Consider the following 17887-nt stretch of genomic DNA (forward strand, 5'->3'; position numbering starts at 1 on the left):
AAAATTCTCTCTTTGAGAGTTAATGTGTATAATTACTTTTTTCCAGAAATATTTGTATATTTATTAGCTGTGCTATAAAGGCCAAGAAATTAAAGGTTAATAAAATGAACATTTAAAACGCGTTTATAAAGAGCTAAATATTATTATATATGCTTTCTTATTTAAGTATGTACAAAGAAACTAGAATTGTTATTTCTACATCATTTTGTGAGTCTTGACAAATTAAACCTTAGGTCTTATTGATGGTATCTCTTCTGTGAGCTACCTAAGAAAAAGTTATCTTTTCATAATAGAAACTTACTTAGATGAGAAAATTTAGATGCTACAGAAGTGATTCTGTTTGATTTTAAGGTATTTTCGAACTCTTCATCTTGTGAACTGACAGGTTCTGGATCCTGGAACAACATGCTGAAACTGGGTGAGGTGGTCAAAAATATTTCTGTTTCCCCCTACCTCCTTCTGCCCATTTTTTTCCTATATTTTGAAAATATGAAAGGAAAACACTGATTTGGATTGGGATGAGAAAGACATTCTTTCTACCATTCTAAAAAGCAAATAGCTTTTCTTCAGAATTGTTGTCTTTGAATTTACTGTTGTTTTTTGTTTGTATTATCGGTGTCCTCAATGTGACTTAGATGAAGGTCATATTAAAAAGGTTCATTCATTTAAAAAAAAAAAGCAAAACATTTCCTGAGAACTTACTCTGTGCCAGGTGCTGTGCTAAGTTATTAAGAATAACAAAATAATAAAACCTTATTCCTGTCCTTTAGGAGTTCATCATCTAGTTGGGGAGCAGCCTTAGGTTCCCAGTTATCACAGTTTTATGGACTAGGGACTTCCATGTCATCCTTAGATCCTGAAGTGGAATTGTCATTATTATATATATGCACTATACAAAATGCTATGGTGGGGAAAAGTAGGAAGAAGCCGGAATCCTGCAAGATAGTTGTGATGTCTGCCACTCAGGAAGGCTTATAAAGTTGCGGGGGAAGGAAATTAGGGAAAATGAGCTTAGAGAAGTTGTAGGTTTAAAATTCAAAAGTGGAAGAAGTTAAGGAAATGATAAAAGCCTTAGAGTTGTGCTTTTCAAACTTTTTAAAAAAGTACCTCTAGGAGTAGAGAAAAGCAAAGGAGAACAAATACATACCCCTGTGTCTGAGAAGCTAGTTCCTAAAAACTTGGAACAAAGATGATATTTCTTTTTCTTTTTTTCTTTTTTTTTTTTTGAGACAGAGTTTCACCCTTGTTGCCCAGGCTGGAGTGCAATGGGGTGATCTCGGCTCACCGCAACCTCTGCCTCCTGGGTTCAAGCGATTCTTCTGCCTCAGCCTCCCGAGGAGCTGGGATTACAGGCATGCGCCACCACCCTGGCTAATTTAGTATTTTTAGTAGAGACTGGGTTTCTCCATGTTGGTCAGACTGGTCTTGAACTCCCGAGCTCAGGTGATCTGCCCACCTCGGCCTCACAAAGGGCTGGGATTACAGACGTGAGCCACCATGCCCGGCCCAAAGATGATATTTCTTTGAAGGCTTTTATTTCATTTAAAAAGTTAATATAAATTGAATTTTATCATCTGTTTGGAATATTTGTTTAGAATTGTTTACCATTAAGATTGACATATATGAGGGATGGTAGATTTGTGCCTGAGATGCTGGCACTACTGTGTTTCTGTGGGTTTTGTGTAGTCTAGTCAGAGAAGCCCAGGTGTTCCTAGGGCAGGTTTCTTGTGTAAAGAGGTCCACAATCTGTTATCTGCAACCCCTGGGAGCCAGATGTGTTTGGGAATTCAGAATTTTTCATATTTTAGGTATGTTACCAGCCAAACGTATGGCTGGTTTGAATTTGAACAATTTACTCCAATTGATTAGATTACAGAGAGTTATAATCTTTGAGTTCTTCGTGGCCTCTTAACAGTCCCATCAAGCAAAATAAGCAAAGCCTGCCAGTGAATTCTGTTATTACCTATCTGAGATCAAAAACAAACTAAGCCCTATTGCTTTCCTTTAACTTCTACAAAATTTGTGCTAGACTCCTGTGCTATTAATAGACATTGAAAAACAAGATGTTGATTTAGCTCTATGATGTAGGTTGCTCACAGACTTTTTTCTTTCCTTATGCAGACTGTTTGAAGGTGATTTTTCATTTCACAATTACAAATGCATTTTTTAAATAGGTAATAAATCTCCTAATGGAATAAGTGACTATCCAAAGATCAGAGTGACAGTAACCCGAGATCAGCCACGCAGAGTCCTGCCTTCCTTTGGGTAAGTGTTAAATTCTTTCTGTAAATGGAAACTTAGCATTTATTAGGTGCTCATTCTTGCTAGGCAGTCTCACTTTTGTTCTATTATGTAGTCCTGCTAAGCGCTCTGAGGTTAGTAACTTGCTGAATGTCATGCAGCCAGTGAGAGACTTGAACTTAGTAGGAGTGTGTTATGTTTTCTTTCTTTTTTCTTTTTTTTTTTTTTTTTTTTTTGCGATGGAGTTTTCTCTGTTGCCCAGGCTGGAGTGCATTGGTGCGATCTTGGCTCACCGCAACCTCTGCCTTCCAGGTTCAAGCAATTCTCCTGCCTCAGCCTCCTGAGTAGCTGGGATTACAGGCACCCCTGCACCATGCCCGGCTAATTTTTGTATTTTTAGTAGTTATGGGGTTTCACTATGTTGGCCAGGCTGGTCTTGAACTCCTGACCTCAGGTAATCCGCCCACCTTGGCCTCCCAAAGTGCTGGTATTACAGGCATGAGCCACCGCACCTGGCCTTACATTTTCTACTGTATTATATGCCCATAGCATCTGATTTTGAAAACTGTTTTAGAAAGAATTGCCACTTACTTTATTCTCAACTTAAAAATATAATTATACATACAGAAAAGTGCTGAAATTATAAGTGTACATGGCCTGGTTAATTTTCATATACTGTTCATATCCATCAGTTCTTTAAAATGTTATTATTAATAGTTTTCTTCCTTCCCTTTGTAGAATTTTTATTGCTTGGACATTAGACCTTCTGGATTGATCTAATTTTCCCATATATTCTCTCCTTTTGTCGTTCTTGCTTTTTTTTTTTTTTTGAGATGGGGTCTTGCTCTGTCACCCAGGTAGTTTGGTGGCACAGTCTCGGCTCACTGCAGCCTCCGCCTCCTGGGTTCAAGCAATTCTCCCACCTCAGCCTCTTGAGTAGCTGGGATTACAGGGGCGTGCCACCATGCCCGGCTATTTTTTGCATTTTTAGTAGAGACAGGGTTTCACCATGTTGGCCAGGCCAGTCTCGAACTCCTGACCTCAGGTAATCCACCCACCTCAGCCTCTGAAAGTTCTGGGATTACAGGTTTGAGCCACTGCACGCAGCCTTCTTGCTCTTTTTAAAACCATTTTTTACTAATTCTTTCTTGACTGTCAGTTTTTAAGTTAGAAAAGTTCTCCCCCTGCCTATTCCCAATGTTTTTTTTCTTTCTCTAAGCATCTTGTTCTTATAAGGATGCAAAATCTTTCCTTATCTCTCTAAAGCTGTTTATTATTTTAAAATATGTTTTGAGTGCTCCTTTCTGGTTTATGCCCTCTCCCTCTGTGTTTGTTTATTTTGGTCTGATCTTTGAAGTTAGAGTCTTGATTCAAGTACTTGGTACTCCTTGGCTATCCACTTATATTTAGGAATGAGAAACTAAAAACTAGCGCCCTCTGGAATTGAATAAATGGCTGATTGTAGGGCTAGGAAAGAAAGTATAAAGTGAGTCTGAACATCTTGTGCCAGAAAGTAAAGGAGTGTTCAAAAACTGGGCATGCCACCCTGACAGAGGAGGAGATTTCACAGGGGCTTTCACTGGCCAGATGGGATAATTTAAACATGAAAATGAATAAAGACAGGGACTCAGATGCTAATAAATAAATATATAGTGTTGAGGAGGGATAGATCTTTATAGTAGAATGCCAACTAATAAGTGTGGAAGGAATGATAGAATTAGAAAATCACCATTTTGTAACTGTCTTGGTAATAACTGATATGGGCAGGAATCATCAATTGAGCCAAAACTAGTAAATACAAGTTTGCAGCCTGGCCAACGTGGCGAGAAATCCCGTCTCTACTAAAAATAGAAAAATTAGCTAGGTGTGGTGGCACGCACCTGTAGTCCTTGCTACTCGGGAGGCTGAGGCAGTAGAATTGCTTGAACCCGGAGGCAGAGGGTGCGGTGAGCTGAGATTACACCACTGCACTCCAGCCTGGGTGACAGAGTGAGACTCTGTCTTAAAAAAAAAAAAGAAAGTTTGATGAGGCACTGGTATTTACATAAACTCAAAATATCTCCTTACACATTACTTTTTTTTTTTTTTTTTTTTTTTTTTTTTTGAGATGGAGTCTTGCTCTGTTGCCCAGGCTGGAGTTCAGTGGCATGATCTCGGCTCACTGCAACCTCTGCCTCCTGGGTTCAAGTGATTCTCCTGCCTTAGCCTCCCGAGTAGCAGGGACTACAGGGACGTGCCACCATGCCCAGCTAATTTTGTATTTTTGGTAGAGATGGGGTTTCACTATGTTGGCCAGGCTGGTCTCGAACTCCTGACCTCAGGTGATCCACCTGCCTCGGCCTCCCAAAGTGCTGGAATTACAGGCGTGAGCCACCACGCCCAGCCCACATTACTTACTACTTACAAAGGGAAAAATAAAGTGGAGAAGCACGACTGACACCACCTTAACCAAGACATCAAAGTGAAATTGCCAGCAGTTGGACAAACTGACATCATGGCATTCAAATGTATTGCACTGAGAAAGACATCATAACTAAATGCAGCATTCCTGCAAAAATGATAGACTCTAATCATGAGAAAGCTGGTTAAACTGAAATTAAGGTCCATTCTACAAAACCATAGGCCTGTATTCATTAAAAAGATAAAGAAAAGCTGAAAAGTTGTTTCAGACTGAAGGAGATGAAAGATACATGATAACTAAATGCATGCAATGTGAGATCCTGGATTAGATTTTAGATGGGACAAAATTGCTATGACGGTTATTTTTTAATAGCTTTAGAGATATTTGAATATGGGCTACATATTACATTGTACTATTGCAAAAGTTCCTGAATTTGGTGATTATATTGTGGTTATATAAGAGATGCCCTTGTTCTTAGGAGATACAGAGTTAGTTAGGGGTGAACTTATTCTCTAAGCATTTAATGCTGTTTCCCTGTAAGCACTGCTTAGGTGCATTGTCCACATTTTGAAATGTTGGTTTTCATTTTCATTCAATTTAAAATATTTTCTAGGCCAGGTGTGGTGGCTCACACCTGTAATCCCAGCACTTTGGGAGGCCGAGGCGGGTGGATCACTTGAGGTCAGGAGTTTGAGACCAGCCTGGCCAACATGGTGAAACCCCATCTCTACTAAAATACAAAAATTAGCTGGCCATGGTGGCACACACCTGTAATCCCAGGTACTCGAGAGGCTGAGGCAGGAGAATCACTTGAACCCAGGAGGCAGAGGTTGTAATGAGCTGAGATTGGGCCACTGCACTCCAACCTGGGCGACACAGTGAGACACTGTCTCAAAAAAATAAAAAAATAAAAAAGTAAATAAATATTTTCTAATTTCTGTTTTACTTCCTCTTTGACCTGTGATTTAGAAGGATAGAAATATGTTGTTTAATTTCCAAATATTTGGGACTTTGCAGATATCTGTTATTGATTTCTAGTTTAATTCTATTATGGTTAGAGAATATGCTTTGTATGATTTTATTTCTTTTAAGTTTTTTAATGTTTGTTTTCTGGCCTAGAGTATGGTCCAGTTGGATGATGTTCCATGTACACTTGAAAAGAATGCATATTCTGCTGTTGTTGGGTAGAGTGACCTAAATGTCAGGTCAGCTTGGTTGATAATGTTTTACAGGTGTTAGTGATTTTTCTGTCAACTTTTTTATTGATTGATGAGTCAGGAATTGAGTTTTCTACCATAATTGTGGATTTCTCTATTTCTCCTTCAGCTTTGCTAGTTTTTGCTCCATGTTTTTTTGTCTTCATATATTTTGAAGCTCTATTAGGCGGATAACCTGACCTAGATTCACCAGTTGTCATTCTGTTACATTTGCTTTCTCATTCTCTCATATATACATATTGTTTTGAACCATTTGAGAGTCTTTGATTCATGTCCCTTTAATCCTAAATAGTTGAGTCTGTTTATTTTTTTCTTTTCTTTTTTTTTTGAGATGGAGTCTTGCTCTGTCTCCCAGGCTGGAGTGCAGTGTCACGATCTTGGCTCCCTGCAACCTCCGTCTCCTGGGTTCAAGCAGTTCTCCTGCCTCAGCCTCTCGAGTAGCTGGGACTACAGGCATGCATCACCATGCCCAGCTAATTTTTGTATTTTTAGTAGAGTTGGGGTTCCACCATATTGGCCAGGCTAGTCTTGAACTCCTGACCTCGTGATCCACCCGCCTCAGCCTCCCAAAGTGCTGGGATTACAGGCGTGAGCCACTGCGCCTGGCCGAATCTGTTTATTTCTTAAAAATAAGGGCATTCAAGACCGGGTGCAGTGGCTCACACCTGTAATCCCAGCACTTTGGGAGGCTGAGGCAGGCAAATCACCTGAGGTCAGGAGTTTGAGACCAGCCTGGCCAACATGGTGAAACCCCATCTCTACTTAAAATACAAAAAATTAGCCGGGTGTGGTGGCAGGTGCCTGTAACTCCAGCTACATGGGAGGCTGAGGCAGGAGAATTGCTTGAACCTGGTAGGTGGAGGTTGCAGTGAGCCGAGATCGCGCCATTGCACTCCTGCCTGGGGGACAAGAGCAAGACTTCGTCTCAAAAAAAAAAAAAAAAAAAGAATAAGGGCATTCACTTACATGATCATGGATTACCAACATCAGGAAATTAACATTGATATAATACTATTATGTAATCTACAGGTCTTATTTAAATTTTTATCTCATAGCTTTTTCTTTTTCCTAATACAGGATCCAGTGCAGGATTGGGTATTGCACATAGTTTTCACGTCTCTTTGATCTACTTTATTCTGCAACAACTCCTTGCCCTTTCTTTGTGTTCAGTGGCATTAATATTTTAATTTTGTCTGATATTTACTGATGATTTGCTTCAGATTATGCCTTTTTTTTTTTTTTGTGAAACACCGCATAAGTGGTATGCATTTCAAAAGCATCACCCAAGGAAGGAGGGGCATAATGTCAGTTTGTCGCATTGTTGGTAATGGCAGGAAAGGCAGATTTGTCACCAGCAACTGTGACTGGGTAGGAATTCCAGGCTTCAGTTCCTTTAGCATTTATTAATTTAGCATTCAGCAGATATTTATTGAGGGCCTTGTGGCTTAGACCCTGTACTAAGATAACAGTGGTGAAAGGATGTAATCTCTTTTCATGGAATTTAAAGTTTAGTGTGGAATATAGACGTTAAACAAATAATCACACCAATAATGAATTTCAGTGGTTCCAGGTGACTAAAGGAAAAATGCAGTATCAGAAGGGGTATATGCAATAGGGGAGCTTAATCTAGATTTGGGGTTGGAAATGGGCATGAAGAGGAAGGCAGAGACTTTCTTTGTGTGGCAGCTCTAGTTTAGAAACAGACATTCATTCCATAGTGGAATGCTGGGGTGCCCTGTGCTCTAGGGATAGATCTAACTTTTGCATAATTGTACTGGTCTGACTTGCCAGGAGTAAAGCAACTTGCTTGACCTAAAGCAGCTTAATCACAGGATGGTCTGGGAGCTTAGATTCCAGCAATTTAAGCAGCTTGGTGATACTTTTGTTCTTTTTTTTTCTGTTGCTCAGTTTTACTTTGAACTCAGAAGGCTATAATAGAAGACCAGGTGGCCGTCGCCATAGCAAAGGTAATCCAGAGAGTTCTTTAATGTGGAAACCTCAGGAACAGGCTGTAACAGAGATGATTTCTGAAGAGAGTGGCAAGGGTCTGAGGCGTCCCCATTGTACTGTGGAGGAGGTAAGCCTTTTTAGCTTGATTTCTTAAAAAAAATTTTTACAGCTCTTCCCAAGGATGCTGCCTAGAGACACTCAGAATGGTTCAACATTTGACATACCATTGTAGGTTTTCCTACAATACAGCCTCTAACAAAATGAGGCTGTCTTAAACCCAGATGCACCAAAAATCTGCATGCAGCATGTGCCCAGGCAGACTTTGAGGGGTTCATGCTATGAGACCTAAAGTTCTTATGAGATTGTCCAGATCACATTAGCAAGGCCTATAGCGGCCACGTGTGCTCAATGAGTCCGTGACAGGATCAAGCATGTTGCTTGTCAAGGAGCAGAAAATTGTTGTGAAAGTATTGAAGGCACAGACACAGAGTCAGACAGCTAAATTTAAAAATGAAACTTTTTTGAGTAATAAAAATTAAAAGACTAAAAAGAATTTTTAATGAATATTTTTGGGAGCAAATAATATATCTACTATGTTATATATTTCTTTTTTCCTTTTTTTTTTTTTTGAGACAGAGTGAGAATCTTGTCACCCATGCTGGAGTGCAGTGGTGCAGTCTTGGCTCACTGCAACCTCTGTCTCCCATGTTCCAGCATATGTTATATATTTCAAAAGGTACTAAAGTATATACGGTAACTAAGTTTCTCAGACTCCCTTCCATACCTGGCTTCCACCACCATGTTTACTTCTTAGCAAGTAACCTCTGATACCTATATGTATTCTTTTGTAGATATTCTATATACATATAATTTAGTCAATTTTTAGATGTGGTTATTTTTATCATAAGGAAGAAAAAGAGTCATGTTAGGAAGAGATAAGATTAAATTCTTTTTTTTTTTTTTTTTGAGACAGAGTTTTGCTCTTGTTGCCCAGGCTGGAGTGCAATGGTGTGATCTTGGCTCACTTCAACCTCCACCTGCCAGGTTCAAGTGATTCTCCTGCCTCAGCCTCCCAAGTAGCTGGGATTACAGGCATGTGCCACCACGCCTGGCTAATTTTTTGTATTTTTAGTAGAGATGAGGTTTCACCACGTTGGCCAGGCTGGTCTCAAACTCCCGACCTCAGGTGATACACCTACCTCAGCCTCCCAAAGTGCTGGGATTACAGGCATGAGCCACTGCGCCTGGCCAAGATTAGATTCTTTTTGGGTAACTGAATTAGTCTAACTTGCTTTTTTAAAAAAAATTTATCAAGTTATTTTTTTATAGAGAGAGATGGGATCTCGCTATGTTGTCCAGGCTAGTTTCAAACTTGTGGACTCAAGCGATCCTCCAGCGTCGGCCTCCCAGAGTGCTGGGATTACAGGCGTGAGCCACTGCGTCCAGCCATAACTTGTTTCTTTTTACAAACTTTAATAACTGTGACTAAGGAAGGGAAGTAAATGGTGTGCATCTCTGCTTTTTCCTTCACCTTTCAGAACACTCAGCATGATGAAGAGTCAATCTTTTTACTTTCCTTTTGAGGTTTTCCTTTATTCCAGGAAAATTTAGAATTATTCCTGTATCTGGCACTCCTGAGGACCATTTGCTGTTTCACTTGCCAACTAGTTTTCTGAGCCACTTGTTTAATTTAGTTCATCAAAGAAATATTTATTTGGGTCCCAGGTGCTGTGCTAGTTGTACTGTGCTAGCAATTCAAGATTAAATGAAATGCAGTTTCTGCTCTCTAAGAGCTTATACATAAATAGTTGCTATTTGATAAGCAGGCAGAGAGAGAGGAATGGATCATATCCCTGAAAGGGGTTTTAAGATGAGGTGTTAAATATTCCAGTCTCTTAGATGAGAAATCAGAAATGGGACTGAGCCAGTATCTACAGGGAAATATGCAGAAGATATACTCTAGAAATATTGGTAGGTAGTATTAGCAAGGACGTATCTGTTGATTAAGTGTGATCTAAAGTAGATAGAAGGGTCTGAGTCCCAGATTTCAGTTTTGGGAATCACTACGTGTCACTTACCAAGATAACCCTATGTTTATGGGGAAGATGATGACTCCAGTTTTGGACATTGTTTAAACTCACTGTGAAACCCACAAGAAACCCTCTCCTGGAAGCTTGTGGATATATGTGATGGGAATTTTGAGGAGGAGACACATTTCTGAATCTTTAACCTGTTGGTGTTATTTAAATCAAGGGAGCTGATGAGATTATTCAGGGAAGGAATGTAGTGCAAGAAGAGATATGGGCAAACCATCAGTATGATGTAGGCAGAAGGAATAGTCTGCAGTGGAGACAGAGAAAAGAGTCAGAAGAGCTTGTTGTGTAGGAAAGCAAGGCAGGCCAGCAGGGTGGAATGCTGAAGAGAGATCAAGCAACATAAGCGCTGGAAAAGTGTCTATTAAATGTAGCCATAGAGGTTACTGGTGATGTTGGTGAGGCCAATTCATTTTGGAAGCTGCATATTCTCGTTATGCAAGCAGGTGATTTCTGCTGAGTTTTTTTGTAGTTAACCTAATTCTGTTCAACCCAGTTCTGTCAAAAACCTAGATGCCATCAGAATTTAGCAGATAACACGAATAAAGTGGGCTGGAGAGCAGTGGCTCATCTAAATGGGATAGCCCTACATAGCTATAGATTGTAGATTCAGTTGATCAAAGGAGGCTAGATTTTTTTATTTTTAAAAAATGTATAAAGTTAGTAATTAATTCAAAGAAATATTAAAAACATAGTGCTGGCAAATAAAACCATCTATGGTTTACATTTGGCCTTTTAATTATAAATTTAATGTGCTGGTACTTATCTAACATGCTTTCTTTTATTTAGGGTGTTCAAAAAGAGGAAAGAGAGAAGTACCGAAAGTTATTGGAACGACTTAAAGAAAGTGGTCATGGAAACTCTGTCTGTCCTGTAACTTCAAATTATCACAGGTGACAATGAGCTAACAGATAATGCTTTGCTAGGCATCTTTTTTTTGTTTGTTTTGGAGAAAGTATTGGTGGGAAGGGCTATATTGAAAGAAGAGGTTAACCCTGAGAGAACTAGCTCTATCATTTGCCTGGATATTTATCTAGTAATAATATGTAACAGTGGTTTTGCAAAGTAAAATTTTATGTTACCTTTAGCACCTTTTGTTCAAGTAAACTTTTACTTGAAACTCTTATATAAAAAAGTGGATCACTGGTTGAAGTAGGGCTCCCAAGAGGCAGAGAGTTTCTTCAACCTCCCCAGCATACATTTCCCACAATCTCTCTACCTCCCTTCCCCACCCCACTCCTGCCCATCTCTCCATTTCTCCCATCTCCCTTCCTTCCTTCCTTTCTCCCTTTCTCCTTCACCTCCTTCCGGTCTTTCTTTTTGTCTTTTTTCCTTCCCCCTGCCTCACCCCCACCCCATGAGACACACCTAGTCCCTACGGCATCATAGAGATTGAATCTTAGCACATTTGGAAACCCACTAGAGACAAGATTAAAGTCTCCCAGGTCATAACAATTTTCCTTATAGGACAGCTTATTAATTAAATAATGATTTGAGCAAATATTAATAGATGAGAGTGGCAGAAGGAAGTGATATTTGGCCTTGTATTTGCCTGTGAAAGGAGGACAAAAAATGTGTGAGCTCAGGATTGAGGTACAATAGGTAATTCTAACAAGTGGTGTAAGAAAACACAGGGATCCCAGAAATTATATAATAGCAAATCGAAGATTAAAAAGTCACACAATACTATCTAACTTTTTTTTTTTTTTTTTTGAAATGAAGTTTCACTATTGTTGCCCAGGCTGGAGTGTAGTGACGCAATCTCGGCTCACTGCAACCTCCGCCTCTTGGGTTCAAGCGATTATCCTGCCTCATCCTCCTGAGTAGCTGGGATTACAGGCGTCCACCGCCATGCCCAGCTAATTTTTTGTATTTTTGGTAGAGACGGGGTTTCACCATGTTGGCCAGGCCAGTCTCGAACACCTGATCCCAGGTAGTCCACCTGCCTCAGCCTCCCAGAGTGCTGGGATTACAGGCGTGAGCCACCGCACCCAGCCTACTATCTAGCTTTTGAATGCAGAAATAACAGATTATTTGAGAATAATCAGTTGTGAACTTTTAAAAAAAATTCTTTTGGTTTAGTCAGAATGTCAGTATTTTCTCCATTTTGACCAGCCATATGTTGGAAACAGCAGTATGTTTAACGAACTCTTAGCTTTGTCATGTTGGCGAAACCCTCAAACTATTTTTGCTTTTTAAAGTTCCTGCTTTGGCTGGGCACAGTGGCTCACGCCTGTAATCCCAGCACTTTGGGAGGCTGAGGCAGATGGATCATGAGGTCAGGAGATCGAGACCATCCTGGCTAACACGGTGAAATCCCGTCTCTACTAAAAAATACAAAAAATTAGCTGGGCGTGGTGGCGGGCACCTGTAGTCCCAGCTACTCGGGAGGCTGAGGCAGGAGAATGGTGTGAACCCGGGAGGCGGAGCTTGCAGTGAGCCGAGATTGTGCCACTGCACTCCAGCCTGAGCTACAGATCGAGACTCCATCTCAAAATAAATAAATAAATGATTAAAGTTCCTGCTTTTGGCTGGGTGCGGTGGCTCACACCTGTAATCCCAGCGCTTTGGGAGGCCGAGGCAGGTGAGTCACCGGAGGTCAGGACTTCGAGACCAGCCTGACCAACATGGTGAAACCCCATCTCTACTAAAAATACAAAAATTAACCAGGTGTAGTGGCGTGCACCAGTAATCCCAGCTACTTGGGAGGCTGAGGCAGGAGAACCGCTTGAACCTGAGAGGTAGAGATTTCAGTGAGGCCGAGATCACACCACTGCACTGCAGCCTAGGCGACAGTGGGAGACTCCATCTGAAAAAACAAAAAATTCTTGCTTTTAATGTATTGTTTCAGGATCCACTTAAATATATAGCTTAAAAAGTTTTTTATCTTTTAATCTGAGTTTTGTCACACTGAGATTTTTCAGTTAATGCATCACTGGGGATTCAGAACCTCTGATTTTACAAACAGAGAAACTGGAGGTTAGGTAACATGGCTGAAATATTATTAGAATCAGGATTAGACTCCTTTTATCCTAGTCCCACATAGTTGCTTCCTTTCTGTTGTAATTTGATATAATAGCGTAATCAATCACCCCTATTTGAAGAAGCTTGCTGGACAGAGATAGTGCATATTAATGGTAGACTTTGCTTTTGTATCTGATCTCCCTCACTTTTTGTGTTTCTAAGTTCTCAAAGAAGTCAGATGGACACACTAAAGACCAAAGGCTGGGGGGAAGAGCAAAATCACGGAGTCAAAACAACTCAGTTTGTTCCAAAACAATGTGAGTTCCCAGATTTAGCCTTGTCTTAATATATTGACCTTAGTTCATGTTACAGTGTTCATATGAGGTAGCAAATTGACATTCCAGTGTAGATGGTGTACCAAAATACTGTCAAATCTCGCAGCACTGGGCCGGGCGCGGTGGCTTACGCCTGCAATCCCAGCACTTTGGGAGGCCAAGGCAGGTGGATCATCTGAGGTCAGGAGTTCAAGACCAGCCTGGCCAACATGGTAAAACCCCATCTCTACTAAAAATACAAAAATTAGCCAGGCGTGGTGGCACTTGCCTGTAATCCCAGCTACTCAGGAGGCTAAGGCAGTAGAATTGCCTGAACCTGGGAGGTGGAGATTGCAGTGAGCCAAGATCACGCCACTGCACTCCAGCCTGGGTGACAGCGAGACTCTGTCTCAAAAAAAAAAAAACAAACAAAAAAAAAACTCACAGCATTGACTGGGGCTTATCTAGGAATTTAGTAGAAAAGCTGTTTCAGGGTGAAATAGATTCATAACATGGCTCTGGATTATTATTCCTAAGCTGCTAGATAGTAGCAACTATTTTGTGAGCTGAAATTTTATTATATTCCTTATATAACAATTTCCTTATATTTCTCCACTTACTGTCCACTAAATGACAGCTTACCAGATAAGCAGATATCACTCAGTTTATAGTAAAGATTATATTTAAACAGCGAAGATATGTATGCATTTTTTTAGGCAACTTAGTATATAGGGAGGCTAGTGTCTTTGGAATTCACTGTAGCGTTTCAGTGTAGAGGAATGTTTTGATGTTGTGGAAACTCTGTAAGCTGAAATTCTAACTATATTATTCATTAATGAAGGAAACATTTAATCTTTTCTTTACCATCCTCACAGATAGACTTGTTGAAACAAGGGGACCTCTATGTTCATTGAGAAGTGAAAAGAGGTATGTACATTCAGTTCATTCTACACTTTCTTTTAATATATATTTTCTTACTTTATAAGCTGTATTTATGAGTAAGCAGTTCTGAGGAATTGTGAACTCTCTTGAGTTCTGGTAGTTGGTCGGCATATAGGGTAGATAGGTAGCTAGCTGTTGTGTCAGATGCCCACCCTAGCCTGGTGGGTTGGGGGGTGCCCCTTATCTCCCAGGCATCAGGGGTTGGGAGAAGCACATGCTTCTTAGATGGGAGTTTGGTTGGAGTGGGGATGTCTAGTGATCAGTGTCTTTAGGATAGGAACAGTAAAGGCAGCTCTGCATGCTTTAGGATTTTGGGATGATGGTTTATAGCAGAGTTTGTAAACTATGGCCCATGGGCCAAATCTGGTCTACTTGCCTATTTTTGTATAGTAAATTTCTATTGGAACATGCGAATTCATTTACATACTGTCTGGCTGCTTTTAAATTACAGTGGCAGAGTTGCCAGATGTGCCCAAGACCATAAAACCTGCAAAGCCTAAAATACTGTCTGTTCCTTTTCAGAAAAGTTCGTTGACTCCTGGTTTAGAGTATTATATAAACTCAATGCAATTTTTATTTACAAATTACGAAATCTTATTTCTAAAACTAGGATGTACTAGGTTTGAATCATCTAGCAGAAGTCTATCATCTCTCAATTTTTTTCCTTAGGTGTTCAAAGGGGAAAATTACTGATACAGAGAAGATGGTTGGAATCAGATTTGAAAATGAAAGTGTAAGTAAAAATCCTAGTTACATTTGATATCTGTTTACTTACATAACATGTTTTGGTGCTCATGAAAAGCAAGAAAAAGTGTGTGTATATATATATATATATATATATATATATATATATATATATATATAAAAAACTTTGATTGTTAATTCTGTTGTTTTTCTTTAAAAAAGCAGCAAGCCAGCCAGGCATAGTGGCTCATGCCTGTAATCCCAGAACTTTGGGAAGCCAAGGCAGAAGGATCACTTGAGCCCAGGAGTTTGAGACCAGCCTGGGCAACATAGTGAGACTGTCTCCACAAAAAAACTTAAAAGTTAGCCAGGCCTGGTGGCATGTCTGTAGTCCCAGCTACTCGGGAAGCTAAGGTGGGAGGATCGCTTGAGCCCAGGAGGTCAAGGCTGCAGTGAGCTGTGATCACACCATAGCACTCCAGCCTAGGTGACAGAATGAGACTCTGTCTCAAAAAAAAAGCAGCAGGAAGCATTGAAAATACACCACTTTTTTCTTCCTTCTGAGTTGTTGGAGTTTTGCCTCTGTACAGTAGCCACCTTTGTTTATGAGAGACGAACCTGCCTCCATACCAGCATGTTACCTACATTTTATGGCTTCTCAGGGAGAATTTCTTAAACATCGTACATCTCTGGAGAGAGATGACATGTTCTGGGTTGCTGGCAGAATTCTATTTGTTTACCACAATTGTGGTATATAGGTGTTCATTTTACAAAAACAAATTAAGTGGTACATTAATGTTTTGTGCATTTTCTGTAATATAAAATGACTTTTTTCAAGGCTAAACTAGAACCAAATTTAGTTACTATAAAGATAGTAGGGATTTATTCTGAGTGATGGGATTATGGGTCATATTGTTTGCTGTTTAAAACTTTCATAATATCTTTTAAACATACTAATTTTAATTGTGATAGGAGAACTAAAAATACTTTTCTTGCTACTTCCGGGGAAGGTGGTGAGTGTTCTGTTTGATGGTTCATAACTGAGGGTCTTGTGAGGCCTAGGTCTGGAGTTTTTTTTGTTCCCCCTTGCAGAGACAGACAGATAGGGTAAATCTAATCACTTGGGGGATTTGCTAATTCTCTTTTCTTTCACATTAGTGGCAGTTTTATATTTCATGTGTAATCTGTGTTTATATTTGCAAGTATCAAACATGTCAGTAGAATTTAGATAATTTTTTGATCAGAGGAGGGGATACCAACTGGAGCCTGACCTATCAGAAGAAGTGTCGGCCCGACTCCGCCTGGGCAGTGGAAGCAATGGCTTACTCAGGAGGAAAGTGTCAATAATTGAGACAAAGGAAAAGAATTGCTCAGGCAAAGAGAGGGACAGAAGAACGGACGATCTCCTTGAACTTACAGAGGTATTGTTCTTTGTATTGATCCTAAAAAGAGGCGTGTCTTTAAGTAACCTCAGTTGTTCTAACTTGAATGTTTTGTTTTGAGCACTTTCTCCAGGCTAGGGGTGAGTACATGAAGACAGGCCAGGTCCATGGTCTGTTGATTCACTTTGATGACATTAATCTTTAGTGAGTCATGTTCATTAGTGGCCTAAGGGATCAGATTGATATTCAGCAAATGGGAGTCAACACCATCATCTCATATCTTGGAATACAACAGATTCTTTGTAAATTCTAACCTTCAAATATGTTGAGTTATATAGTATGGGTTTGGCATTAGGAATAAGTTCATTGCATTTTTTTAAAAAGTTATTATAGTTTACTAAAATGCCCCCTTTGTTGATTATTGCATTTGAAAATAGTAAAAACTTACAGAACATAAACAATGAAGGTAGTTAAAATTCTTATTTTAAAGATGTGCCCACATCTTGGCTTCCTCCACAACGTTGCCCTAGTAGGCAAATCTCTTGAATACTTACTGTTATATTGAGCATGCAGGTGGACAGAGATCCATAAAATAGTGAAGCTATGTGCAGTGGGAAGAAGCATATATTTAGAAGAAAATAATTTCTTTTTTTTGAGACAGAGTTTCGCTCTTGTTGCCCAGGCTGGAGTGCAATGGCACAATCTTGGCTCACTGCAACCTCTGCCTCCTGGGTTCAAGTGATTCTCCTGGCTCAGCCTCCCTAGTAGCTGGGATTACAGGCACTTGCCACCACACCCAGCTAATTTTTGTATTTTTAGTAGAGACCGGGTTTCACCATGTTGCCCAGGCTGGTCTTGAATTCCTGACCTTAGATGATCTACCCACCTTGGCCTCCCAAAGTGCTGGGATTATAGGCGCAAGCCACTGCCCCCGGCCTAGAGGAAAATAATTTCTATTGGGTTTATAGATTTAGTTTTGTATCTTAAATAATGCATTTATCTGCATAATTCTTTAGTATGATGAAGCCATTTATTCCATAAGGAGTCAATTGCTAGACTGCTGGGTGATTTCCAAGTTTCTGCCTGTTTGCTTATTCTCTTCATGTCAAAAAGGATGGTATGACCCCTTAGATGTCCTAATCTTATTTTGATGTTTTATTTATTTATTTATTTTTGAGATGGAGTCTCGCTCTGTTGCCAGGCTGGAGTGCAGTGGCACGATCTCAGCTTACTGCAGCCTCTGCCTCGCAGGTTCAAGTGATTCTTCTGCCTTAGCCTCCTGCGTAGCTGGGACTACAGGCGCGTACCACCACGCCCCGCTAATTTTTGTATTTTTAGTAGAGATGGAGTTTCACCATGCTGGCCGGGCTGGTCTCGAACTCCTGACCTCATGATCTGCCCGTCTTGGCTTCCCAAAGTGCTGGGATTACAGGCGTGAGCCACTGCACTCAGCCTATTTTGATGTTTTAAAAGTTTAAAGGAGAGAATGGAGGTGGCTCATGCCTGTAATCCCAGCACTTTGGGAAGCCAAGACGGGCGAATCATGAGGTCAGGAGTTCGAGACCAGCCTGGCCAGCATGGTGAAACCCCGTCTTTACTAAAAATACAAAAAAATAGCTGGCATGGTGGTACGCACCTGTAATTCCAGCTAATCAGGAGACTGAGGCATGAAAATTGTTTGAACCTGGGAGGCAGAGGT

At 40.2% G+C, this 17887-nt stretch overlaps 1 protein-coding gene across 3 annotated transcripts in view; it reads left to right on the forward strand.

The window, feature by feature from the left end:
- Positions 1 to 17887, forward strand: part of SENP2 (SUMO specific peptidase 2) — a 44594-nt gene that overhangs the window by 12349 nt on the left and 14358 nt on the right. For 2 of the 3 annotated variants that reach the window (XM_054483568.2, XM_054483570.2), the window contains exons 4-11: positions 352 to 418; positions 2175 to 2265; positions 7768 to 7936; positions 10692 to 10795; positions 13089 to 13183; positions 14056 to 14107; positions 14792 to 14855; positions 16051 to 16227. In XM_054483568.2, the coding sequence (XP_054339543.1) occupies positions 352 to 418; positions 2175 to 2265; positions 7768 to 7936; positions 10692 to 10795; positions 13089 to 13183; positions 14056 to 14107; positions 14792 to 14855; positions 16051 to 16227 (819 nt within the window). The remainder of the gene's footprint in view (positions 1 to 351; positions 419 to 2174; positions 2266 to 7767; positions 7937 to 10691; positions 10796 to 13088; positions 13184 to 14055; positions 14108 to 14791; positions 14856 to 16050; positions 16228 to 17887) is intronic. The other variant, XM_054483572.2, reaches the window with a different exon arrangement.

This window comes from Pongo pygmaeus, chromosome 2 (genome assembly GCF_028885625.2).
Source record: "Pongo pygmaeus isolate AG05252 chromosome 2, NHGRI_mPonPyg2-v2.0_pri, whole genome shotgun sequence".
Lineage (NCBI taxonomy): Eukaryota > Metazoa > Chordata > Mammalia > Primates > Hominidae > Pongo > Pongo pygmaeus.